A 26,606-nucleotide genomic window follows, 5' to 3' on the forward strand; every position below is an offset into this window, starting at 1 on the left:
AGGATGTTTCCTGGCCTTGAGTGTTGTGATCAGTTGCTCTTCCACACACCGCCCACACACACCTACCATTCCCCTCACCTGTTCTCACCTATCTCCTGCCAGATTGTACTCCTCCCTTCCCTCTATCTTTTTATTTACCCCTTCCCTTCCTGATGAAGGGTCTCAGCGTGAAATATTGACGGGTTATTCCTCTCCATAGATGACACCTGACTTGCTGACTTCCTCCAGCATTTTGTGTGTGTTACTCTATATTTGAAGGGATTCCAGATGAGAATTTTTTCTCTTACTTTAGTCACCTAGTTTCACATAGGTCCTCCCAGATTAGGGTCTAAACTCTCGTTTTTCATGGAGTTGAACTTTATGCTCATGTTTGCATAATTACCTGTTTGTAAATGTTTGCTCAACACACACAAAATGCTGGTGGAACGCAGCAGGCCAGACAGCATCCATAGGAAAAAACACAGTTGACATTTTGGGCCAAGACCCTTCGTCAGTACTAACTGAAAGAAGAGATAGTTAGAGATTTGAAAGTGGGAGGGGGAGGGGAGATCCGAAATGATAGGAGACGACAGGAGGGGGAGGGATGCTAAGAGCTGGAAAGTTGATTGGCTAAAAGGGTACAAGGCTAGAGAAGGGAGAGGATCATGGGACGGGAGGCCAAGGGAAAAAGAAAGGGGGAAGGGAGCACCAGAGGAAGATAGAGAGCAGGCAAGAAGTTATTGTGAGAGGGACAGAGAGAAAAGAGAGAGAAAAAAAAGGAAAAAAAAATAAATAAGGGATGGGGTAAGAAGAGGAGGTGGGGCATTAACGGAAGTTTGAGAAGTCAATGTTCATGCCATCAGGTTGGAGGCTACCCAGACGGAATATAAGGTGTTGTTCCTCCAGCCTAAGTGTGGCTTCATCTTAGTAGATGAGGCCAGGAAGAGACACATCAGAATGGGAATGGGATGTGGAATTAAAATGTGTGGCCACTGGGAGATCCTGCTTTCTCTGGCGGACAGAGCATAGATGTTCAGCGAAACGGTCTCCCAGTCTGCATTGGGTCTCGCCAATATATAGAAGGCCACATCGGGAGCACCGGACGCAGTATATCAACCCAGCCGACTCACAGGTGAAGTGTCGCCTCACCTGGAAGGACTGTCCGGGGCCCTGAATGGTGGTGAGGGAGGAAGTGTAAGGGCATGTGTAGCACTTGTTCCACTTACAAGGATAAGTGCTGGGAGGGAGATCGGTGGGAAGGGATGGGGTGGACAAATGGACAAGGGAGTCGCGTAGGGAGCAATCCCTGCGGAAAGCAGAGAGAGGCGGGGAGGGAAAGATGTGCTTGGTGGTGGGATCCTGTTGGAGGTGGCGGAAGTTATGGAGAATTATATGTTGGACCTGGAGGCTAGTGGGGTGGCGGGAGGATCAGGTGAGAGCAGATGTGCGTGAAATGGGAGAGGTGCGTTTGAGAGCAGAGTTGATGGTGGAGGAAAGGAAGCCCCTTTCCTTAAAAAAGGAGGACATCTCCCTCATCCTGGAATGAAAGGCCTCATCCTGAAAGCAGATGCGGCGGAGACGGAGGAATTGCAAGAAGGGGATGGCATTTTTGCAAGAGACAGGGTGGGAAGAGGAATTGTCCAGGTAGCTGTGAGAGTCTGGAGGCTTATAGTAGACATTAGTAGATAAGCTGTCTCCAGAGATAGAGACAGAAAGGTCAAGAAAGGGGAGGGAGGTGTCGGAAATGGACCAGGTAAATTTGAGGACAGGCTGAAAGTTGGAGGCAAAGTTAATTAAGTTAACAAGCTCAGCATGCATGCAGGAAGCAGCACTAATGCAGTTGTCGATGTAGTGAAGGAAAAGTGGGGGATGGATACCAGTATAGGCTTGGAACATGGACTGTTCCACAAACCCAACAAAAAGGCAGGCATAGCTGGGACCCATATGGCTGCCCATGGCTACACCTTTAGTTTGGAGGAAGTGGGAGGAGCAAAAGGAGAAATCATTAAGGGTAAGGAATAATTCCGCTAGACAGAGGAGAGTAGTGGTAGAGGGGAACTGATTAGGTCTGGAATCAAAAAAGAAGCGGAGAGCTTTGAGACCTTCCTGGTGGGGGATGAAGGTATATAGGGATTGGACATCCATGGTGAAAATAAGGTGCTGGGGGCCAGAGAACTTAAAATCATTGAAAAAATCCAGAGCGTGAGAAGTGTTCCGAACATAGGTGGGAAGGGATTGAACAAGGGGGGGTAAAACAGTGTTGAGGTATGCAGAAATGAGTTCGGTGGGGCAGGAGCAAGCTGAGACAATGGGTCTACCTGGAAAGGCAGGTTTGTGGATCTTGGGTAGGAGGTAGAAACGGGAAATGCTAGGTGTGGGAACTATGAGGTTAGTGGCAGTGGATGGGATGGTTGGTGATGGTGTGGGAGACAATGGCCTGGTGCTCCTTGGTGGGGTCATGATCGAGGGGTTAATAAGAGGAGGTATCAGTGAGTTGTCGCTGTACCTTGGCAAGGTAGAGGCCAGTACACCAGACTACAACAGTGCCCCCCTTATCAGCGGGTTTTATAGTAAGGCTAGGATTGGTGCGGAGGGAGTGGAGAGCAGAGCGTTCTGAAGGAGTGAGGTTGGAATTAGAACAAGGTGTGGTGAAGTTGAGACGGTTGATGTCCCGTCGGCATTTAGCAATAAAGAGATCCAGAGCAGGCAGAAGACCAGAGCGGGGTGTCCATGAAGAGGAGGAGGGTTGAAGACATGAGAAGGGGTCATCGGTGGGGGTGGGAGAGTCCTTGCCAAAGAAGTAGGCATGAAGACGGAGCCAGCGGAAGAAGAGTTCAACATCATGGCGCACGCGGAACTTGTTGAGGTGTGGGCAAAAAGGGACAAAGGTGTGGCCCTTACTGAGGACAGAGCGCTCTGCCTCAGAGAGTTGAAGGTCGGAGGGGATGGTAAAGACCCGGCACGGATGAGAGCTGGGATCAGAGGGGGGAGGGAGGCTGGTAGTGTCAGTGGAGAAGGGAGGGTGGGATGGAGCCTCTGAGGGCCCAGGAGCTGATGATGGGATCTGAGGGAAACAGGATTGCAGAGTGATGGTGGGGGATGGGGAGACAGGAGTCACAATAGCAGCATGTGAAGACCCGGCCAGGAGTTCAAGGCTGGAGTCTTGAGAGCTAGGATCAGAGGGAGAGGGAGGCTGGTAGTGTCAGTGGAGAGGGGAGGTTGGGGTTTGTTGCATTTTCAGCAATTTGCAGTACAGCTGATTCTTTACCTTTGTAGTTTGTCTGTAAGCCTGGGAAGTCAAGGCAGTTTAAGTAAATCAAAGCTGTCCTTGTTAGAGAACTGCTGGCTGGTACTGGTATACAGTACAAAGACTGACCACAAGGTAAAGTGTTCTTTTCTTTCCTCCTTACTTACAGTAGAGTTGGTTAAGGTTAGAATTAGTTACCTGCTGTTCTTTATTTATTGGAATGAATGTCTAATAAAAGGCTGTAATCACAATATTTTCACCTCATTCATGAAGAACCTTGTGGACAATGCCAGCTCCAAATCCAACAATGCCCTTTTAACAATGGAAGTCTTTGAAAGCTCAGATACTGTAAATATGACATTGAGGTTATAAGAGAAAAAATTAAAGACAATTGAGATATGCCCTAGAGATGTTTACGAGTATCGGCTGAAGATGAGGCAGAACGTACCTATGCGATTGCTTGTTGTGTGCACTTGTTCTTCTTCAGTGGTTTGCTGTTTGAGTCGCTGAAGGTACTTCTCAGCCAGGTACTTGAAAACTGTGGAGACAATAATTTAAGCTTGTATCTTACAATTATGTTTCCTTTCCAAAGTCATTAACAAGTGCAATGCACATGATTTGGGTGTGATCATTTTGCTTAAAGTCCCATTGCCCAGAGAAATGGATTGTTTTTAAACAAAATGTGTTAAAACGTCACTAATTTCAAGAACTTATGAGTTAAAATAATTTTAACAGCATTCCAAAAGATGCACAATACACCAAGTGATGAAAGTTTAATATTTAATCATTTTATCCTATCAATGCAGTTTTTTCCTCAGCAATTTGATTCAGGCACGACTGCACAAGCACGTGGACATCAGCGAGTTAGGCCGGCAGGAAGGATTTAAAAGAAGACAGTTTTTTCCTCAGCAGTTTGATCAAGGCACAACTGCACAAACGCATGGACATCAGCAAGTTAGACCGGCGGGGAGGATTGAAATAGAAGACAGCCTTACAGAGCGGGTGACAGAGTAGAGGGAGACAGTAGGAGGGATTTGGCTCAACGGGGCTTAGGCAATAATGGTATGTTACTTGTGAGGAATAGGAAACATGTTTGTGCGGCCGGTGTTCTGTACCTAGTGTCAGATGTGGGATGTCTGAAAGACTCCCAACCTCCCGGATGGTCACGACTGTGTCAGGTGCGTCGAGCTGCAGCTCCTTAGGGACAGTGTTAGGGAACTGGAGATGCAGCTCATGACCTTTGTCTGGTCAGGGAAAATGAGTAAGTGATAGAGAGGAGCTCTAGGTAAGTAGTCACACTGGGGCCTCGAGAGACACATAAGTGGGTAACAGTCAGGAGAGGGAAGGGTAAGAGTCAGATACTAGAGAGTACCCCTATGGCTGTCCCCCTTAACAATAAGTACTCCTGTTTGAGTACTGTTGGGGGGTACAACCTACCTGGGGGAAGCAACAGTGGCTGTACCTCTGGCCCTGTGGCTCAGAAGGGTAGGGAAAGGAAGTGGATGGCAGCAGCGAGGTCAGACAGGCAATTCTGTGGAAGCAGGAAAGACACACGGATGGTAGTTTGCCTCCCAGGTGCCAGGGTCGGGGATGTTTCTGATCGCGTCCATGATATCCTGAAGTGGGAAAGTGAACAGCCAGAGGTCGTGGTACATATTGGTACCAACGACATAGGGAGGAAAAGGGAGGAGGTCCTGAAAACAGACTACAGGGAGTTAGGAAAGAAGTTGAGAAGCATGACCACAAAAGAGTAATCTTGGGATTACTGCCTGTGCCACGCAACAGTGAGTATAGGAATAGAATGAGGTGGAGGATAAATGCATGGCAGAGTGAACGGAAAAGGGGGCAAGGATTCAGATTTCTGGATTGCTGGGACCTCTTTTGGGGCAGGCGTGACCTGTACAAAAAGGATGGGCTGCACTTGAATCCGAGGGGGACCAATATCCCGACAAACAACAGGAATTCTGCAGATGCTGGAAATTCAAGCAACACACATCAAAGTTGCTGGTAAACGCAGCAGGCCAAGCAGCATCTATAGGAAGAGGCGCAGTCGACGTTTCAGGCCGAGACCCTTCGTCAGGACTAACTGAAGGAAGAGTCTTCCTTCAGTTAGTCCTGACGAAGGGTCTCGGCCTGAAACATCGACTGCGCCTCTTCCTATAGATGCTGCTTGGCCTGCTGCGTTCACCAGCAACTTTGATGTGTGTTGCTCCAATATCCCGACAGGGAGGTTTGCTAAGGCTATTGGGGAGAGTTTAAACTAGAATTGATGGGGGGGGGGTGGGAACTGAACTGAAGAGATGGAGGAAGGGACAGTTGGCACACAAATAGAGAAAGCTTGTCGGCAGTGTGAGAGGGAGGATAGGCAAGTGATAGAGAAGGGAGGCGTTCAGACTGATGGTTTGAGATGTGTTTATTTTCATGCAAGAAGCATCATGGACAAAGCAGATGAGCTTAGAGTGTGGATCAGTACTTGGAGCTATGATGTTGTGGCCATTACAGGGATGGCTCAGGGGCAGGAATGGTTACTTAGAGTACCAGGCTTTAGATGTTTCAGAAAGGACAGGGAGGGAGGCAAAAGAGGTGGGGGTGTGGCACTGCTGATCAGAGATAGTGTCACAGCTGCAGAAAAAGAGGAAGTCATGGAGGGATTGCCTACGGAATCTCTGTGGGTGTAAGTTAAAAACAAGAAGGGGTCAATAACTCTACTGGGTGTTTTTTTTAAAATAGATTACTCAATAGTAACAGGGACATCGAGAAGCAGACAGGGAGACACATTCTGGAAAGATGCAATAATAACAGGGTTGACGTGGTGAGAGATTTTAATTTCCTGAATATTGATTGGCATCTCCCTAGAACAAGGGGTTTAGATGGGGTGGAGTTTGTTAGGTGTGTTCAGGAAGGTTTCCTGATAAAATATGTAGATAAGCCTACAAGGCTGTACTTGATCTGGTATTGGGAAATGAACCTGGTCAGGTGTCAGGTCTCTCAGTGGGAGAGCATTTTGGAAATAGTGATCACAATTCTATCTCTTTTACCATAGCATTGGAGAGGGATAGGAACAGACAAGTTAGGGAACCGTTTAATTGGAGTAAGGGGAAATATGAAGCTATCAGGCAGAAACTTGGAAGCATAAATTGGGAACAGGCGTTCTCAGGGAAATGTACAGCAGAAATATGGCAAATGTTCAGGGGATATTTGAGTGACGTTCTGCATAGAACGTCAGGAGATATTTGAGCGATGTTCCAATGAGACAGGGAAAGGATGTAGGGTACAGGAACCATGGTGTACAAAGGCTGTTGAAAATCTAGTCAAGAAGAAAAGCTTACGAAAGGTTCACAAAACTAGGTAATGATAGAGATCTAGAAAATTACATGGCTAGCAGGATGAAGCTTAAGAATGAAATTAGGAGAGTCAGAAGGGGCCATGAGAAGGCCTTGGCAAGCAGGATTAAGGAAAACCCCAAGGCATTCTACATGTATGTGTAGAGCAAGAGGATAAGATTTGACAGAATAGGACCAATCAAGTGTGACAGTGGAAAAGTGTGTACGGAACCAGAGGAGATAGTGGAGATACTTAACGAATTCTTTGCTTCAGGATTCATTACGGAAAAGGACCTTGGTGATTGTAGGGATGACTTACAGTGGACTGAAAAGCTTGAGTATATAGACATTAAGAAAGAGGATGTGCTGGAGCTTTTGGAAAGCATCAAGCTGGGTAAGTCTCCGGGACCAGATGAGATATCCCCAGGCTACTGTGGGAGGCAAGGGAGGAGATTGCTGAGCCTCTGGCAATAAGCTTTGCATCATCAATGGGTCAGGACATTCCAGAGGTTTGCAGGGTTGCAGATGTCGTTCCCTTATTCAAAAAGAGGAGTAGAGGTAGCCCAGGAAATTATAGAACAGTGAGTCTTACTTCAGTGGTTGGTAAGTTGATGGAGAAGATCCTGAGAGGCAAGATTTATGAACATTTGGGGAGGCATAATATGATCAGGACTAGTCAGCATGGCTTTGTCAAATGCAGGTTGTGCTTTACGAGCCTGATTAAATTGAGGATGTGACTAAACACATTGATGAAGGTAGAGGAGTAGATGTAGTGTATATGGATTTCAGCATTTGATAAGGTACCCCATGCAAGGCTTATTGAGAAAGTAAGGAGGCAGGGGATCCAAGGGGACCTTGCTTTGTGGATCCAGAATTGGCTTGCCCACAGAAGGCAAAGAGTGATTGTAGACGGGTCACATTCTGCATGGAGGTCAGTGGCATGCCTCAGGGACCTGTTCTGGGACCCCTTCTCTTCGTGATTTTTGTAAATGACCTGGATGAGGAAGTGGAGGGATGGGTTAGTAAATTTGCTGATGACACAAAGGTTGGGGGTATTGTGGATAGGGTGGAGGGCTGTCAGAGGTTACGGTGGGATGCAAAACTGGGCTGAGAAGTGGCAAATGGAGTTCAACCCAGATAAGTGTAAGGTGGTTCATTTTGGTAGGTCAAATATGATAGCAGAATATAGAATTAATGGTAAGACTCTTGGCAGGGTGGAGGATCAGAGGGACCCTGGGGGTCCGAGTCCATAGGACACTCAAAGCTGCTGTGCAGGTTGACTGTGTGGTTAAGAAAGAATACAGTGCATTGGCCTTCATCAACCGTGGGATTACGTTTAAGAGCCGAGAGGTAATGTTGCAGCTGTATAGGACCCCGGTCAGACCCCACTTGGAGTACTGTGCTCAGTTCTGGTTACCTCACTACAGGAAGGACGTGAAAACCATAGAAAGGCTGCAGAGGAGATTTACAAGGATGTTGCCTGGATTGGGGAGTATGCCCATTTGAGAATAGGTTGAGTGAACTCGGCCTTTTCTCCTTGGAGCGATGGAGGATGAGAGGTGACCTGATAGAGGTGTATAAGATGATGAGAAGCATTGATCGTGTGGATAGTCAGAGGCTTTTTCCCTGGGCTGAAATGGCTAACACAAGAGGGCACAGTTTTAAGGAGCGTGGAAGGAGGAACAGAGAAGATGTCAAGGGTAAGTAGTGGTTGTTGTTTTTTTTAAAAAAACGCAGAGTGGTGAATGCGTGGAATGGGCTGCTGGCGACAGTGGTGGAGGTGGATATGATAAGGTGTTTTATGAGACTCCTAGATAGGTACATGGAGCTTAGAAAAACAGAGGGCGATGGGTAACCCTAGGTAATTTCTAAAGTACATGTTTGGCACAGCAACATGGGCCGAAGTACCAGTATTGTGCTGTAGATTTTCTATGTTTCTATGTTTTAATGCACAGCTTTGTTAAAGCACTCCACCAAAGAAACAACACAGACACAAATTTCGAGATGGAATAAACAAAAGATATTTTTAAAAATCCAGAGATTGGATAATATCTGTGCACTTTACACACAACCTTGTCAATTTAAAAAGCTTCAGCATCTTTCAGAAGCAGAATAATTTCTTTAACTATTATTGATTGCTATTTGCCAAACCAGTTCAGGAAGATCAGAGAGATACCAACAGTGACAGTACTGCAAAGGAATTGGATGAATAAGTAAAAGCTTTCTTATGGACATCCGATTGGCAAGCATCAATTTCTTCCCTTCAATGTTCATTGCTAATTTCTAAGTTTAAGCAAGTTTCTGTAATTTTATCCATGGATTGAAAAAGATGTAATTGACATTTCTATCTTCATTTAAAACAATGTAATTTTACACAAAAAATCTAATGTATCCAGTGAGCACAAGTTCCCACTTGCTTCAAAAAAAGCAACAATTATACCAGTGCCTAAGGAGAATAATGTGAGCTGCCTTAATGACTATCGCCCGGTAGCACTCACATCTATAGTGATGAAATGCTTTGAGAGGTTGGTCATGACTAGACTGAATGCCTGCCTCAGCAAGGACCTGGAATCATTTCAGTTTGTCTATCGCCACAATGGGTCAACAGCAGATGTAATCTCAACGGCTCTTCACACGGCTTTAGACCACCTGGACAACAGAAACACCTATGTCAGGATGCTGTCCATCGACTATAGCTCAGCTTTTAATACCATCGTTCCCACAATCCTGATTGAGAAGTTGCAGAACCTGGGCCTCTGTACCTCCTTCTACAATTGGATCCTCGACTTCCTAATGGAAAGACCACAATCTGTGTGGATTGGTGATTACGTCTCCTCCTCGCTGACGATGAACACTGGTGCGCCTAGCCCACTGTTCTACTCTCTCTATACCCATGACTGTGTGGCTAGGCATAGCTCAAATACCATCTATAAGTTTGCTGATGATACAACCATTGTTGGTGGAATCTCAGATGGAGACGAGAGGGTGTACAGGAGTGAGATATGCCAACTAGTGGAGTGGTGTTGCAGCAACAACCTTGTATTCAACATCAGTAAAACAAAAGAGCTGATTGTGGACTTCAGGAATGGTAAGACAAAGGAACACATACCAATCCTCATAGATGGATCAGAAGTGGAGAGAGTGAGCAGTTTCAAGTTCCTGGGAGTCAAGATCTCTGAGGACCTAACCTGGCTCCAACATATCAATGCAGCCATAAAGAAGGCAAGACAGTGACTATACTTCATTAGGAGTGTGAAGAAGTTTGGAATGTCAATAAATACAGTCAAAATCTTCTATAGATGTACCATGGAGAGCATTCCAACAGGCTGCATCCCTGTCCTGTATGGGGGAGGCTACAGCACAGGACTGAAAGAAGCTGCAGAGGGTTGTAAATTTAGCTGGCTCCATCTTGAGTACTAGCCTACAAAGTACCCAGGACATGTTCAAGGAGCAGTGTCTCAGAAAGGCAGCATTCATTATTAAGGGCCTCCAGCACCCAGGGCATGCCCTTTTCTCACTGTTACCATCAGGAAGGAGATACAGAAGCCAGAAGGCACATGCTCAGCGATTCAGGAACAGCTTCTTCCCCTCTGCCATCCGATTCCTAAATGGACAGTGAACCCATGAACACTACCTCACTTTTAAAACATATATCCTCACCATGCTATTGAACCAAAAATCTTGGTTCAATAACATGGTGAGGATCTTGCTAAGAACACGGGATGCTGCTTTTAAATCTGGGGATCTACAGGCCTACGGGCAGGCAAGAAGAGCCCTGAAAAGCGGCATCAGAGAGGCCAAGCGCAGATATAAACAGCGTATAGAGGAGCACTTTACCAATAACAACTCCAGATGCATGTGGCAGGGGATAAAGACTCTTACTGGCTACAAGGACAGCTATACAGTCACAAACTCCTCAGAAAGGACACTGCCAGACACTCTGAACCAGTTCATTTCTCGCTTTGACAGTCAGAATGGAGAAGTTGGCATCCAGTCAGCACTAACAGAGAAGGATGACCCTATACAATTACACCAACACCAGGTCAGATCGGCCCTGCACGGAGTCAATGCGAGGAAAGCAGCTGGCCCAGATGGAGTCACCGGAAGGATTCTTAAGGACTGCGCAGATCAACTAGCGGGAGTATTTACTACCACCTTCAACCTCTTGCTACTACAGTCTGTAGTCCCCACCTGCCCTAAGTCAGCCACAATAATACCCATACCAAAGAAAAGTACAGTGAACTGCCTTAATGACTATCGCCCAGTTGCTCTAACTCCTATCATCATGAAATATTTTGAGAGACTCATACTGTCTTATATTAAGTCTGCCATACCTGCTGACCTTGATAAATACCAGTTTGCGTATCGTGCAAACAGATCGACAGAGGATGCAGTCATCACAGCTCTCCACACAGCCCTTACAAACCTGGATCAGGATAACACCTATGTAAAAATGCTGTTTGTGGACTACAGCTCAGCTTTTAATACAGTCATCCCCTACGAACTGGTGCAGAAATTGAGCAACCTGGGCCTTGGCAGCTCACTGTGCTCATGGATACTGGATTTTCTGAGTAACAGACCCCAAAGTGGCAGGATGGGAGAACACACATCATCTACTCTCATCCTGAACACCGGTACACCACAGGAGTGTGTTCTCAGCCCCATCCTCGATTCTCTTTTCACCCATGACTGCTCTACCATTCACTCCACCAACACCATTGTCAAAATTGCTGACGATACCACCCTAATAGGTATCATATCAGACTGTGATGAGACAGCCTATAGGGAAGAGGTACAGCATTTGACAGAATGGTATTGTCGTTATAACCTGGACTTGAACATCACAAAAACCAAGGAGCTGATAGTAGACTTCAGGAAATCAAAGCGCGTCGAGCACTCTGCTCTGCGCATATATGGGAAAGAGGTGGAGAGGGTAGAGAGTTTCAAGTTCCTCAGCGTCCACATCTCGGCTGACCTCACCTGGATTGCCCATATCTCTTAACAGGTGGGGAAGGCCCAACAGGGGCGCTACTTCCTAAGGAAGCTAAAGCACGCTCTCCTCTCTCATCACCCGCTGATCAACTTCTATCGGACAACTATAGAGAGCCTCCTGACATATTGCTGTGCAGTGTGGTTTGCCAGCTGCACAGAACAGAACAGGAAGGACTTGCAGCAGGTGGTGAGGGTAGCAGAGCAGGTTATTGGCTCAACATTACCCTCCCTCAGAGACATTTATACTGGCAGACTTCAAAAGAAGGCTACTTGTATTTCAAAGGATCCCACTCATCCTGGACATCACCTGTTTTCCCCTCTACCTTCTGGGAAGAGATACAGAGCATTAAGGACGAAAACAAAGAGACACCTTAACAGCTTCTACCCACAAGCAGTGAAAGGTATAACACCCCTTCCCTTCTCCTGCCCCCCTCCTAAGACGGCGGCAGCTAAATGCATCACACTTCCAGGAATGGCAGGTTTGCAATAGTCCTAACCCGCCATCCATATATTATTAATTTTGGACTGCACTCCTGAGGTTTTAGTTTATTTTATGTATATATTCTTTGTCATGCTGCAAAACGTTGAGCTGCTAAACTGTGTTTCATTGCTCCACAACAATGGCAATAAAGATATTCTTCTTACTTGTTTTTTGATTGATTTTTTATCTATTCAATATACATATACTGTTTAAGATTTATTTATTATTATGTTTTTCTCCTATATTTTGTATTGCATTGAACTGTTGCTAAGTTAACAAATTTCACGACACATGCTGGTGATAATAAACTTGATTCTGATACCAATATTGCCAGTTATTAAAACAATTTAATGAGAAGAATTGTTCAAATATCATTCAAAATACAGCTGGATTTGGAAAATATGTTTCAAGAAATCTTTATATGACAGCAGAATATAGTGTGCCTCCTGCAATCAAACACATCATACGCAAGAAACAAATTGTTCTACATAAATTAGTTTTTTTTTGTTCTGCATTTGAAACTGAAGAGAAGGAACTTCTGTTATACATCACTGTCTGCATACCCAGGTATATTTATTTATATAGCATGGAACAGAACCTTCTGGCCCAGTGAGCTGCATCACCCAGCAACCCATCTATTTTACCCTAGCATAATCACAGGACAATTTACCATGACCAATTAAATTACTAACCGATACATCTATGGACTATGGGAGGAAACCAGAGCACCCAGAGGAAACACAAGTGGTCACAGAGAGAAGGTACAAACTCCTGACAGACAGCATCAGAAATGAACTCTGAACTCCAATGCCCCCAAAGCTCTATTAGTCACGCTAATCACTACAGTACTACGGTGCCCTATTGAGTATAGTAACGAAAGCCACTCATCATAATCTTAATGAAACAATGTTCTTAATTACAAACCAAAAACTGATGGAATCGAATAAAATACAAGGTTAGATGTGAAAAATCCATAAGATAACTCACCTTCATTCACATTCAAATCCTCCTTCACAGAAGCCCGATAAAATCTTAGCTTCAACCTTTTAGCAAGAGCCTCTGCTTCTTCACTACATTTCAAATCAGAATTAAAACAGATATAAACTTGAGTACTTTATCTTTTTGACATTAATAGAAATAAGATTATGCTGATTCTGTAAAGGTAACAGTTTGCATGTATAAACTTTTACTTCCTCTATATCATTTGTTGCCGTTGAAGGTTTTGATATCAGAAAACAAATGAAGAATACAAATTTACAAAAGGGCAAGTGGAAACCTTGAACACTCACTCCACTGCCCCAGAGACAAGTACATTGAGGCTGGGAACCTTTTGCAACTGTGAAAAATGAAAATGGTAAATGTTTGATAGGTAATTACACAATTCAGAATGAACCAGAGAGAAACTTAGCTCTGATCTTGTTAAAGAGTGAAGCAAACTCATTGTAGGTTGTGTACGCTGCAGTCTTGGTATACTGTTCATAGAGGGAATGAATGTTGCAGCTGATGGATGTCTATTGTCTGTAAAATGCAGTGTAATTACTTGCCAAACACACTATTACAGAATCTCTTGCCTGTGCTGTCTACCACTGAGAATAAGGACAGCAGCAAGTTCCACTCCAAGTCACATTTTAACCTAATTAGTGCTGCATATATCCAGCTAAATGGCAAGCTTGTGTCTTGTAAATGATGGAAATGATCTGGGAGTCAGAACTGGTATTACTATGGTTCCTCAGACCACAGACAAGGCTAGGCTCTTTTTTTTTTAAAAGGCTGAAATGGATGTGGAGTTGAGTGCTCCTGTCAAACCCAAGACAAGAGTAGCAATAGGTCTTATTGTTTCTGGATCACACTGGTCAAGGGATGCCTTTTATCATTTTGGTTATGACTGACAGCAGACTGATCTGATTAGCTGGTTTAGATTTGCCCTCCCTTTTGAGACATGATTTTTCACATTTTTTCCACCTGGTAATTTTCCACATGACTGCTGCGCAATGTAGCAGCTTGACTTGGAGTTGGGAAACTCCTTTTCTATTAAATGTAAGCTTTAGGTCTCAAAATGTTTCCCTTCCCCAATTTAAATTCTTTCTTCCTATTCTTGTTGATGTTGAATTTGTCTTGATTACTCTGAAATTGAGCTATTGGTATCTCAGTCATTTTAGTCATCATTCCCTTCTGATAGTTTGATTTCAATTTTAGTCATTCACTTGTAATGTTAGCTTGGGTATTTATGATAATAAGTAACAAATAAACACACAACTGCTTCATTGAGGTGTAACAAGCTTTGTATGGGTCAAGTGGGAATTGGTTTAAATAAAACTTTCAAAAGACATTCATATACAAGAGAAAATCTGCAGATGCTGGAAACCCAAGCAACACACACAAAATGCTGGAGGAACTCAGCAGGCAAGGCAGCACCTATAGAAAAGAGCACAGTTGACGTTTCAGGCCAAAACCCTTCAGCACGACATTTATATTATGGTTTAAGCCTCTGACTGAAGCAACTTGTCAACATAGCTTTAAGGTGTCCTAGGAACTGGCATGTAATGGTTAATCACCAGTATTTGGGATGTTATCTTGTGGATAGTTGAGGAATCCAGACTCTAAATCATTCAATCCCATGGTGCTGCAAATATGTGGTGATGGGCACTGTGCTGGATGCAAGTTGAAGCAGCTGGCTGGATCAAGCATAATCAGATTCAATACTTTCCCACTACATAGGAATTCTCTGGGTGTACCTGTAAGCTACCACAGTGTGCAATTGCCTGCTGTTATATTACATTCTTTCAGTCACTTCTTGTGTGTTTCTCTCTTCCATTTCCACACAGTGATCTGAGGTTTCATTTCAAGAAACTAAGACTCTAGCTGGCTACTCACTTTACCACAGAGTCTAGGGCTTTGGCTGCCTGGGCCCTAAGATTTGGAGTTTTACATATGTAGCACTCTAACGCTTCAAACATCTTTTAGGTTTGTTAAGCCAAACTCATTGAGAAATTTTCCGGTCAAAAATACCTTCTGTGGGAGTTCAGAGTCATATAAGACAGAAACAGGACCTTGGGCTCACTGTGTTCATCCTAACCATCTGGTATCTATCTATACTAATCCCATTTATTAGCACTTGGTCCATAATTGCTTCAATTACACTCTGTGGCAGTACATTCCATGTTACAACCACCTGCCAGGTGAATAAAAATGCCCTCAAATTCCCTCCTAATAGTCATCTTAAACCCATGTCTTCTGTTTTGGACATTTATGTTCAAGTTTACTTGATAACATTCCTGTGAAACACACTGGAATGTTTTACAATATTAAGGCACTTTATAAATACAAAGTTACATATTTCAACTATATGAAATTGAATAGTTTACAATGCCAGTCAACTTCAGTCAATCAAAAATGTTATTTACATACTTTTTAAGTACAGTTTCATCCAGGAGGTCTATTTTGTTCTGTACCAAAACGGTAGGGATATCTCCGACTTCAGCCTCAACCTTTTCCTTCCAACTTGAGATAGCCTCAAAAGACTCTCTATCAGTGGTGGAAAATACCAGCACACATGCCTGAGCACCTGTGATCAATTATCAAAGCAACCAAATTAAAAATTGGACTGATCTCACTTGAGCATTATGACTATACATTGAGTACATATACATTTATGTATTACATATACATGCATTACTCATTGAGAAATTTTCTGGTCATTTTGAATTCTGTCCCACTGCAATTATTCTACAATGTGGTCTTGACAATATTATGTTGTAATATCAGAACATTCACTACTCTGGATCATAGATGAACATCTCCAACAACAGACATTTATATAGCATAATATGGCTTTTCTCAGGAGTTACCTTTTGATATTGAATCCAATAATCAATGACCAAGGTGAGAGCTGGAGAAGTGCAGTGTTATGTTTTGTAACTCAAAAACTAAAAGAAAAAGAAACACAGGAAGCACGAGAAAATAGTGTACTTCGTTTTTACTTACCGTGAGACACGCACATATACGTTGTGGTGTAATGACATGTGGCATTTAAGTACTTCTTCCATACAACCCATAATTATGTAAACAAAGAATGCTTAATCAAACAATATGTTTACATCGGACCAACAGGCTCCGGGACAGCTTCTTCCACCAGGCCATCAAACTGCTTAATTCATGCTGACGCAACTGTATTTCAATGTTATATGGCTATCCTGTTGTACATAACATTTATTATAAATTACTAAAATTGCACTTTGCACATTTAGACGGAGGTTTAATGTACAGATTTTTACTCATGTATATGAAGGAAGTTATACAGTCAATTCAATTCAAAATTACTGAAATATTAAGTACACAACACCACGCTCCTCCCTGCTTAGCAAAACATCCAACTCAACATAGAATACATCTCAACTCACATATGTAAAATATTGTGTGTGGACAAACTTTTCTGCCAAGTCATCTGCAGCTGGGTGGTACATGCAGATGTAATACATCCTATTCCACTAATTTTCAGGAATGACTGCAACTGTTCCGCAAAAAACTGTGGTCCATTATCCCCAAGTGTTCTGGAACTTCATAAAGAATGTTTCTCAACACACGGCTGTAGTGGAGGCTATTGGGAACACTTCTGGCCATTTTGTAGCTGCATCCACTCCTACCAAGGTATTTGTGTCCAAGAACAGTCCAGCAAAATCCACATGAAACCTCTGGCCATTCCCAGGGATGGAGAGGTGCTGTTCTAGGCATCTTCTGGACGTGTTGACATTCTGAACAGTGCATAGCAAGCTTCTCAGTCTAATCTCAGGTCACCAAAGCTTCGAACCAACACATTCATTTTGATGACACGTAGATGACCGGCATGTATTTCCTTCAACACTTTACCTCTCAGCTTGGATGGTAAAACAACTCTCAATCCCTACATAAGGCAACCTCCATTAAAGGCAAGTTCATCCTGGCACTGGTTAAAAATGAGAGAACTGGAATTTCTGCTGCACATTCCAGCCATTTTGGGTTGTCATGTAGACCTGAGACAGTATGGGATATTTTCTGGTTTCCTTTTGGATCATCTCTGCAGTGACAGGGAGACTTCTGTTGCAATCTGCAGCATGTAAAATGCCTCTTAACAGACTACAAAATTACATCAACGATCTTCAGATTTCATATTTGACATTTCAATGTGGAGCTGTTAAAAGCGAACCCTTAAAGCGTGGTGCCTTGAAGAGTCAACACCAAGGCTGAAAATGCCAAAGGAGAGGTGGGATTCAGTTCATGCTGAAGCACAGAGAGATGAGGCCTCCTCTGCCTACTACTTTGTTAGCAACTGTACAGTCACTTGAAAATAAGAGTGACGATCTCAGGGCAAGGCTGCTCTATCAGAGGCAGATCAGGCAGATCTCAATTGTTTGTTGCATTGAGACTTGGTTAACAGTAAACACACCAGACGCAGCTATCCAACCAGAAGGTTTTACGATTTTCAGAATAGATCGAACCTCAAATTCTGGTAAAGAAAGAGGTGGTGGCAAATGCTTTTTAGTCAATTCCCGTTGGTGCACACATGTTGGGGTTCTGTCAACTTCCTGTTCCCCTAACTTAGAACAACTATTAAATATAAACCACACAGTTTGCTTCGAGAGTTCTCATCTGTGATCCTCACCACCAGTGGCCGATTATGAGCAAGCACTCGCGAAGCTGCACAATGTCTGTAAACAAGAAACGGCGCATCCTGACGCATTTCAAATTATAGTCGACGGCTTTAACCAGGCCTGTTTGAAGAAAACCCGGCCCAGTTATCACCAGCACATAACCAGTTGCACCAGAGGTCCCAATACAATAGACCACTGCTACTCTACAATAAGGAAAGCCTATTGTTTCTTCCAGAGACTGCATTCTGGTAAGTTGGATCATTTGGCTGTCCTGCTACCTGCATACAGACAGAGCCTAAAGAGCAAGGCTCCAAAGATCAAGAAAAGCAAGAGGTGGTCACGGGAGGCTGAGGAACGGTTACAGGATTGCCTTGAATCAGTGGACTGGGCCATGCTCAAGAACTCATCCGAGGACCTGAATGATTATACCGGGTTTGTTGCATACTTTATTAGAACAGCTGTGGATGAGTGTGTCACCACAAAACTGTTCGGGGATTTCCCCAATCAGAAGTCCTGCATGAACAATGAAATCTGGAACCTGCTGAGAGCCAGATCAGAGACATTCAAGTCTAGAGATCAAGAATACTACAAGAGATGCAGGTATGATCTCCAGAAATCCTCTTGGGCGAAGTGGAAATTCCGGACTGGACTGGAATGAACAAGGGATGCTCGACAGCTGTGGCAGGGTTTGAATGCCATAACCTCCTACGAAGCTACATCTTGCGACATAGTTAAAGCAGAGCTTCGCTTCCAAATGAGCTCAAAGCCTCCTATGCTCACTTCTGACCACCAGAACAGGGAGGAACCATCGTGCATCCGAATGTCTCCTGATGATCCTTTGGTCTCAGTATCTGAAGATGACATGCAGGCTGCCTTCAAGAGAACGAATCCAAGGAAAGCATCCGATCCGAATGGAGTACCCGGTCAAGTACCAGAGACCTGTGCCAACCAACTGGCTGGTGTATTCGTGGATATCTTCAATCTTACTGTGGCAGTGTGTGGCACCCACCTGCTTCAAACAGGCTTCAATCGTACTGGTGCCAAGAAAAGTGTGGTAACCTGTCTACGTGACTATCGCCTAGTGGCACTTACATTCACAGTGATGAAGTGTTTTGAGATGCTGGTGTTGAAACATATCAGCTCCTGCCTGAATGGTGGCTTGGATCTGCTCCAATTCACCTACCGAACCAACAGGTCTACAGCAGATGCCATCTCATTGGCTCTTCACACAACCCTGGACCATCTGGACAGCTAAGATGCATACATCAGGACGCTCTTTATCAATCACAGCTCAGCATTTAACACCATCATCCCATAAGACCAGAAGACATAGGAGCAGAAAGGCCATTCGGCCCATCGAGTCTGCTCTACCATTCAATCATGGGCTGATCCAATTCTTCCAGTCATCCCCACTCCCTTTCTTTCACCCCATACCCTTTGATGCCTTGGCTATCAAGAATCTATCTATCTCTGCCTTAAATACACCCAATGACTTGGCCATCACAGCCACTCATGGCAACAAATTCCACAGATTTACCACCCTCTGACTAAAGTAATTTCTCTGCATCTCAATTCCAAAAGGACGTCCTTCAATCCTGAAGTCATGCCCTCTTGTCCTAGAATCCCCTACCATGAGAAATAACTTTGCCATATCTAATCTGTTCAGGCCTTTTAGCATTAGGAATGTTTCTAAGAGATCCCCCCCTCATTCTCCTGAACTCCAGGGAATACAGCCCAAGAGCTGCCAGATGTTCCTCATACAGTAACCCTTTCATTCCTGGAATATTTCTTGTGAATCTTCTCTAAACCCTCTCCAATGTCTCTGAACCCTCAAAACTAATCAGTAAACTCCAAGACCTGGGCCTCAATACCCACTTCTGCATTTGAATCCTGGATTTCCTCACTTGTAGACCCCAATGAGTTCGGATTGGCAAAAACATCTCCTCCGGTCTCCATCAGCTCAGGAGCACCGCAGGTATGTACAGTACACTTAGTCCCCTGCTCTACTCACTTTACACCTAATACTGTGCAGCTAAGTACAGCTCTAAAACCATTAACAGGATTGCTGATGACACAACTGTTGTGGGCTGTACCAAAGGTGGTGACGAATCAGCATACAGGAGGGCAATTGAAAACTTGGCTGAGTGGTGTAACAACAGCTTCTTACTCAATGTCAGTAAGACCAAGCAACTGATAGTTGACTTCATGAGTCAGTGACCCTCGGAGGATCAGAGATTGAGAGGGTCAGTAACTTTAAATTTCTGGGCGTCACCATCTCAAATGACCTGATCTGGACCCATATACAAATATTATTGTGAAGGAAGCACAAAAGCACCTCTACTTCCTCAGGAGTCTGCTGAAGGGTTTCGGACAGAAATGTCGACTGTACTTTTTTCCATAGATGCTGCCTTGCCTGCTGAGTTCCTCCAGCATTTTGTGTGTGTTGTTAGCATTTCCATGATTAGTCGTCCTCTTGAATTTGTAATTGTGTCCTCTAAGAAACAGAGATATCTCTGTATTTGTGCTGCTGCTGTGGATTGAAAATGGACACTAGCAGTTGATGGTCAGTAATGAGGGTAAATTCACTAACGTTTTACACCCTAAACCAGACTCAAGGCCAGTCAATCTATGCGTGATTTTTCTCTGCAGCATTAAGGGAACATGATACAAAGGCTATGAGGCTCTCACTTCCATCACTCTTAACATGTGACATTACTGCAATTATACTTTAAGACGGGGCGTCACAGGCAAACTTCATTGGACAATGTGGATCATAATGTGAGTATAATGTCTGACATTACCATTTCCTTCAACTTTTTGAAAGCCATCTCACACTGCTTTGGCCATTGCTATTTCTTCCCTATCTATAGTAATGAAGTTCAAGGGCTGGAGCACAGTAGCCTGGTTTGGCAGGAACCTGCTATAGACAAATCCTAAAAAAGGACTGCAACTGTGACATGTCCTTTCACCTTGGAGCATCCACCACTGCTTGAATTTTCTCAGCACACTTGGGTAATCCTTGTGCATCTATGGCGTGACTATGGTAAGTGATACTTGGTTTAAAGAATTCACACTTGTTGTGTCATACTCCGAGCCCATAATCGTCTGATCTTTTTAACACTGTCTTGAGATTTTGGAGATGTTCCTTTTCATCCCCACCAGTAAAAATGATGTCATCCAGGTGATACGGAATGTCTAGGCAGCCTAGCAGCACTTGGTCCATAGCTTTCAACCAGAGTGCAGGTACTACTCCAAAAATAAGCCTATTATAGCGATAAAGCCCTTTGTGAGTGTTTATGGTGAGAAACACTTTGGACTCTTCTTCCATCTCCATCTGCAAGTAGGCCTCAGCTAAGTCCATTTTGCTAAAGTGTTTTCCTCGCGAAAGGTTTGCAACGATATCCTCTGTCCTGGGCAGAGGGTATTGATCTACTTTCAGTACTGGGTTGATGGTGACCTTAGAAAAACACCAAAGATCCTGACAGACCAATTCTTCTTGGCTATTGGGCTCCACTCAACCTTGGAAAGAATTCCTTCAGCCTCCATGCAATCTTGCTGACTGGGTACTTTATTATGGATGGTATAAGGAACCGGGACGGGCTTTGCAAAACTTAGGTAGGTATGGCATTTTCAGTTAACACTATTTTTACCCTTAAAATGTCAGAGTTTTCTAACACCATCCTTGAACACTGCTAAGGCATCATCTAGTACCTTTCTTAATTCGCTTTCGGTTGACTCTATTACAGGGGATGTAGCATGCAAATTGTGGATAGATCTCCAATCAGGTTATAGTTGTCTTAGCCAAGCATGTCCACACAATGCTTTCCACCCAAAGCACACAGCAAAACCAGCACTCGTTCCTCATCAGGTATTCCATTTGCTTTAAAATACTGCTCTATTTGCTCAGTATACAATATCCAGTTATTTGTTGTGAAATCGAAAGCATCTATCTTTCCAACATAGCTAGCCATTTCTGCTTCTTTTTATATTTACGATTATTATCTGTTTATAAACCTGTGAATTTGTCCATTATCTTCCATTTTAAAAAAACTCAACTATTTCTGTAACTTCCCGAAGAAGCATGTGCTGCCCTTTTTCTGAAAAAAAAACTGGCCATTTCTCCCTTCTTGAAAAGTACCCATACCGCACTTTTTATTTTAAACTTGAGCATCTCACTATGCTTCAACAGGTCGTCGTCTCAAGGTTAATTTTAAAACTTACTCGTCACCACTTATATTTTGTCACTTTAAAACTAATCAAAAGAAAAGCATGGGGAACCCGGGGATTAACGTACACTTCATTTTTACTTTAAGCAAGGCAGGCACATATAACGTCATGACGTATGGCACTGACGTACTTCTTACATGTAACCCCAATATGTAAACAAAGAGCGCTAAATCAAACCATATGTATGCAAAATTACTCACTCAATATTATTGAAATATTAAATGCACAACAGTGCTTGCTGGGTTACCGTACAAAGAGACATGAGAAAGAAATAACATGATTAGTGCTGCATAAAAGATTGATGTTATGCCAATCAAAACATCAGATTGACCCAAGTGCTCTGGTTCCATCTACCCATTATCCCTTCCCCATCTAATTTCACCTGCCATGTATGAGCCTGTCTCAACCCATCTTTCCCACCTGCCCATCATTCCCACCCCATATTATTTCACCTATTACTTACCCACCCTCCTCCATCCTGCTATAGGTATACTGACAATTTTTCGTAAACACAAGAGATTTGGTCGATACTGGAAATCCAGAACAACAAAAAATGCTGGAGGAACTCAGCAGGTCAGACAGCATCCCTGACATGCTGAGTTCCTCCAACATTTTGAGAGACAATATATCCTGTTCCCACTTAGTCCTAATGCAGAGTATTCACCCCTAATTTTGCTTCCACAGATGCTGATTGATCTGCTGAGTTCTTCCAATGTTTTGGTTTTGTACAAATTGGAAATTCTGGACTTCCGGTAGCGCTCATGGAGTGAAGTCGCGTTCTTGACTCGCTCCATTACCTCTGAGTTTTTTTTCTTATGATCAGCTATATTTTAATTAACAATTAAGGCATCAACTTTTACAATACTTTGAAATAAATTGGGCTCTTCGGTAACTGGATGCGTTTAAGGTCTGCTATGTCTAAGATTGGGAAAAACGGGAAGGATGGCAAACCTCCGGTTAAACCAAAAGGTATTGATTTCCCCCCGACTGAACCACCAGTGACTTTGAAAGCTATATCGGAGTTAATTCAAAGGGAAATTTCAACCTCTGTTACGGAGCTGATTCGTGCTGAAATTTCAATTAATTTCCAGAAAATTGCCGATTCAATTGATAAGATACAAACATCTATTACGGAACATAAGTCGGCTATATCTGATCTTCAAAAATCCACGCAACAAAGTGAGCTTAAGATGGGGAAAATCGAAGAAACAATTAATGTAATGAAGAAGAAACTTGACTTTCTGACCTTTAAAACCTCTGACTTAGAATCTAGAATGCGACGGCAGAATCTACGAATGATCGGGGTGCGTGAAGCTGTTGAATCTGATAACCCTATGAAGTATTTTTCTCAACTTTTAAAAGATGCATTTCCTACTGTATTTCCTGATCAACCACCGCTATTGGATCGCGTTCACAGAGTTCCATCATACTTGCTTAGGTCAGATAAACCTCGACATGTCATTTTACGGTTTCATTACTTTCAAGACAAGGAGAAACTGTTTCGATTTGTTCGATCTAAAGGTTTCATTGATTTTTTGGATCTTAAATTCCGATTCGTGGAAGATTTCAGTAAACCAATCCGGGATCAACGGGTTCGTTACAGATCTGTGATGTCAGAACTCTACAAGATGGATTTAAAACCAGCGCTTCTTTACCCTGCACGTCTAAGGATTTGTACGTTGGATGGAGCCCTCCGTTTTTTTGACTCTCCATCGGATGCCCAGAGTTATCTGGATCAATTTTCACCTTCAACATCTTAATTGTAATTTTTTTAACTATCTCCGTTGATTGGAGGCTGTGAATTTGTCGGTCTTAATTTTTTTTTGCCCTATTTGGGCAGAAAAGTTTATTTTTGATTACTTAATATGGTTGCTAAACTTTCTTTTTAACTGCGTCATTTCTTTCTTTTTCCCAGGGGATTCTGGGTGGTTACTTCCTTATTGTCATTTTACGTATTTCCTTTGTGGCCTTAAATTTTGTAGTTTTTTTTAAAATCTATTTTGTTTTGTAGGTTTTTATAACTAGTTAATGTTAATAATCTTATTTTTTTTGTTGTTCTGTTTATTCATGGGTCTGGGGTTTATTGCGGTTTTTTAATATATTTTCTGGCTTTTATTCTGTTATGTGTTTATTTTAATTGAGTTATCTTTTTTTTATTCTTTTACTGTTTAATAATCAGCTGATCTTTTTTATATTTACACTTTTTTTTCTTAATACCTGTTTGTCTCCAGCTTTGGACCGTTCGGCTCCTTTACGGACCTTACCTATTAAATCTGCAACTTTGATTAATTCATTCCTTTCTGATTCTGGGTCGACGGACATTTGGCGCTTTTTGCATCCTCAGGAAAAAGATTTTTCTTTTTTTTCACATGTTCATCATTCCTATTATTATTCCTATGATTATTTCTTTATTGATTCTCGTCTTATTTCCTCCATGATTAAATGTGATTATGATTCTATAACCATTTTGGATCATGCTCCACCTAAGCTTTCTATTAAAATTCTGGCCAATATACAAAATAATAGACAATGGCATTTTAATTCGCTGTTGCTTCAGGACTCGGACTTTGTTAACTTTATGAATGAACAGATTGATCTTTTTTTTACAATTAACCATACAGAGGACATTTCTGTTAACACTCTTTGGGACACTTTTAAAGCTTATATTCGTGGTCAGATTATCTCGTATTCTGCTGCTTTGAGGAAGAAGCAGAAGCAGGAGGAGTTGGTAATTGTGGACAAGATTAAGGAAATTGATAAGAAATATATTATAGCTCCTTCTGAGGAGTTATATAAACAAAGAACTGAACTTCAAATGGAACACAGTTTATTACTCTCGTCCTCGATTGTAAACCAATTAAAGAAAACAAGAAGTGAATTTTATGTACACAGTGACAAAATTGGCAAACTGTTGGCTAATCAATTGAAGTCTAATTATGCTAAATCTCAAATTAATCAGATTTATAACCAAAATGATCGACTGATACTTGATCATGTGGGGATTAATCAAACCTTCTGTGATTTTTACTCTTCCTTATATCAATCAGAGTCTCCTCGAGATTCTAAATATATGAATGATTTTTTAGATAATTTAGACTTCCCTGAGATTTCACAGGATATGGCTTCTATGTTAGATACTCCCATTACCATGGATGAGATTAAGAATGTTATTTTCTCTATGAATTTGGGGAAAGCCCCTGGCCCTGATGGGTTTACCATAGAATTTTACAAATGTTTTGCTCCTTCATTAATCCCTTGGCTCTGTAGGGTTTTTGAGGCTTCATTGAAACTTGGTAAACTTCCTGAATCTTTTAATAGAGCCTCAATTTCTTTAATATTAAAGAAGGATAAAGATCCTGCTCAATGTGCATCTTATAGACCAATATCTTTATTAAATGTTAATTCTAAAGTTTTTTCTAAGTTATTAGCAAATAGATTAGAAAAAGTACTTCCCTCTATTATTTCGGAAGACCAAACGGGTTTTATTAAAGGTCGTTACTCTTTTTATAATATTCGTACACTGTTAAATATCGTTTATACTCCCTCACAAAATGTTCCTGAATGTGTTATCTCTTTAGATGCCGAGAAAGCTTTTGATAGAGTAGAATGGCCTTATTTATTTAAGGTGCTTGAAATGTTTAATTTCAGCTCGAAATTTATATCCTGGATTAAACTCTTATATTATTCTCCTGTGGCCTCGGTCCGTACTAACTCTTTAAGTTCACCTTTTTTCCCTCTTTTTCGAGGTACTCGACAAGGTTGTCCTCTTAGTCCCTTATTATTTGATATTGCATTAGAACCTCTTGCAATTGCCATTCGAGAATCTCCAAATATTACTGGGATAACTCGGGGCTTAAAGTCCCATAAATTATCACTTTATGCTGATGATTTACTTTTATATATTTCTAATCCTCAAAAATCCATCCCGGCTGTTTTAGAGTTATTAGCACAATTTGGTCTTTTTTCAGGTTATAAATTAAATCTTAGTAAGAGTGAACTCTTTCCGATTAATAAACAACTTCCCTTATATTATAAATTTCCATTTAAATTGATAAATAATTATTTTTCATATCTTGGGATTAAAATTATTTGTAAATATAAACATTTATTTAAGACTAACTTTTTACCATTAATAGACCATATTACTCAACTTTCATCTAAATGGTTTCCTTTATATTTAACTTTGATTGGTCGTATTAATGCAGTTAAGATGTTTTTTTTGCCAAAATTTTTATATATATTTCAGGCATTACCAATCTTTGTTCCAAAATCTTTTTTTGACAAAGTTGACTCTAAAATTTCTTCATTTATTTGGCAGAATAAAAACCCGAGACTGGGTAAAATACATTTACAGAAAGCCAAGAGAGATGGAGGCTTAGCATTACCTAACTTTAGATTTTATTATTGGGCAATTAATATTCGACATATGAAATTCTGGTTACTGGATCAGGATATACTATCCATTCCTAAATGGGTAGTATTGGAATTACAATCTGTTCAGGGTTTTACACTTGGCTCCATTTTAGGTTCCTCTCTTCCTTTTGATTGGAAACGCCTTAAACAGGTGTCTAACCCGATAGTTAAATATACCTTGCGTATTTGGTTTCAATTCAGAAAATTTTTTGATCTTAATCAATTTGGGTTAGCGATTCCTATTTTAGGTAACATATTTTTTTCTCCCTCTTTTACGGATCGTGCTTTTCAAACTTGGAAGACTAAGGGTATTTCAT

General features: G+C 42.1%; 1 protein-coding gene across 3 annotated transcripts in view; it reads right to left on the reverse strand.

Moving 5' to 3' along the window:
• rab23 (RAB23, member RAS oncogene family) overlaps positions 1-26,606 on the reverse strand; it is a 52,770-nt gene that overhangs the window by 4,269 nt on the left and 21,895 nt on the right. For all 3 annotated transcript variants that reach the window (XM_063040161.1, XM_063040164.1, XM_063040174.1), the window contains 3 exons: positions 15,431-15,587; positions 13,010-13,092; positions 3,675-3,764 (listed from right to left, as the gene is read on the reverse strand). In XM_063040161.1, the coding sequence (XP_062896231.1) occupies positions 3,675-3,764; positions 13,010-13,092; positions 15,431-15,587 (330 nt within the window). The remainder of the gene's footprint in view (positions 1-3,674; positions 3,765-13,009; positions 13,093-15,430; positions 15,588-26,606) is intronic.

This window comes from Mobula hypostoma, chromosome 2, assembly GCF_963921235.1.
Source record: "Mobula hypostoma chromosome 2, sMobHyp1.1, whole genome shotgun sequence".
Lineage (NCBI taxonomy): Eukaryota > Metazoa > Chordata > Chondrichthyes > Myliobatiformes > Myliobatidae > Mobula > Mobula hypostoma.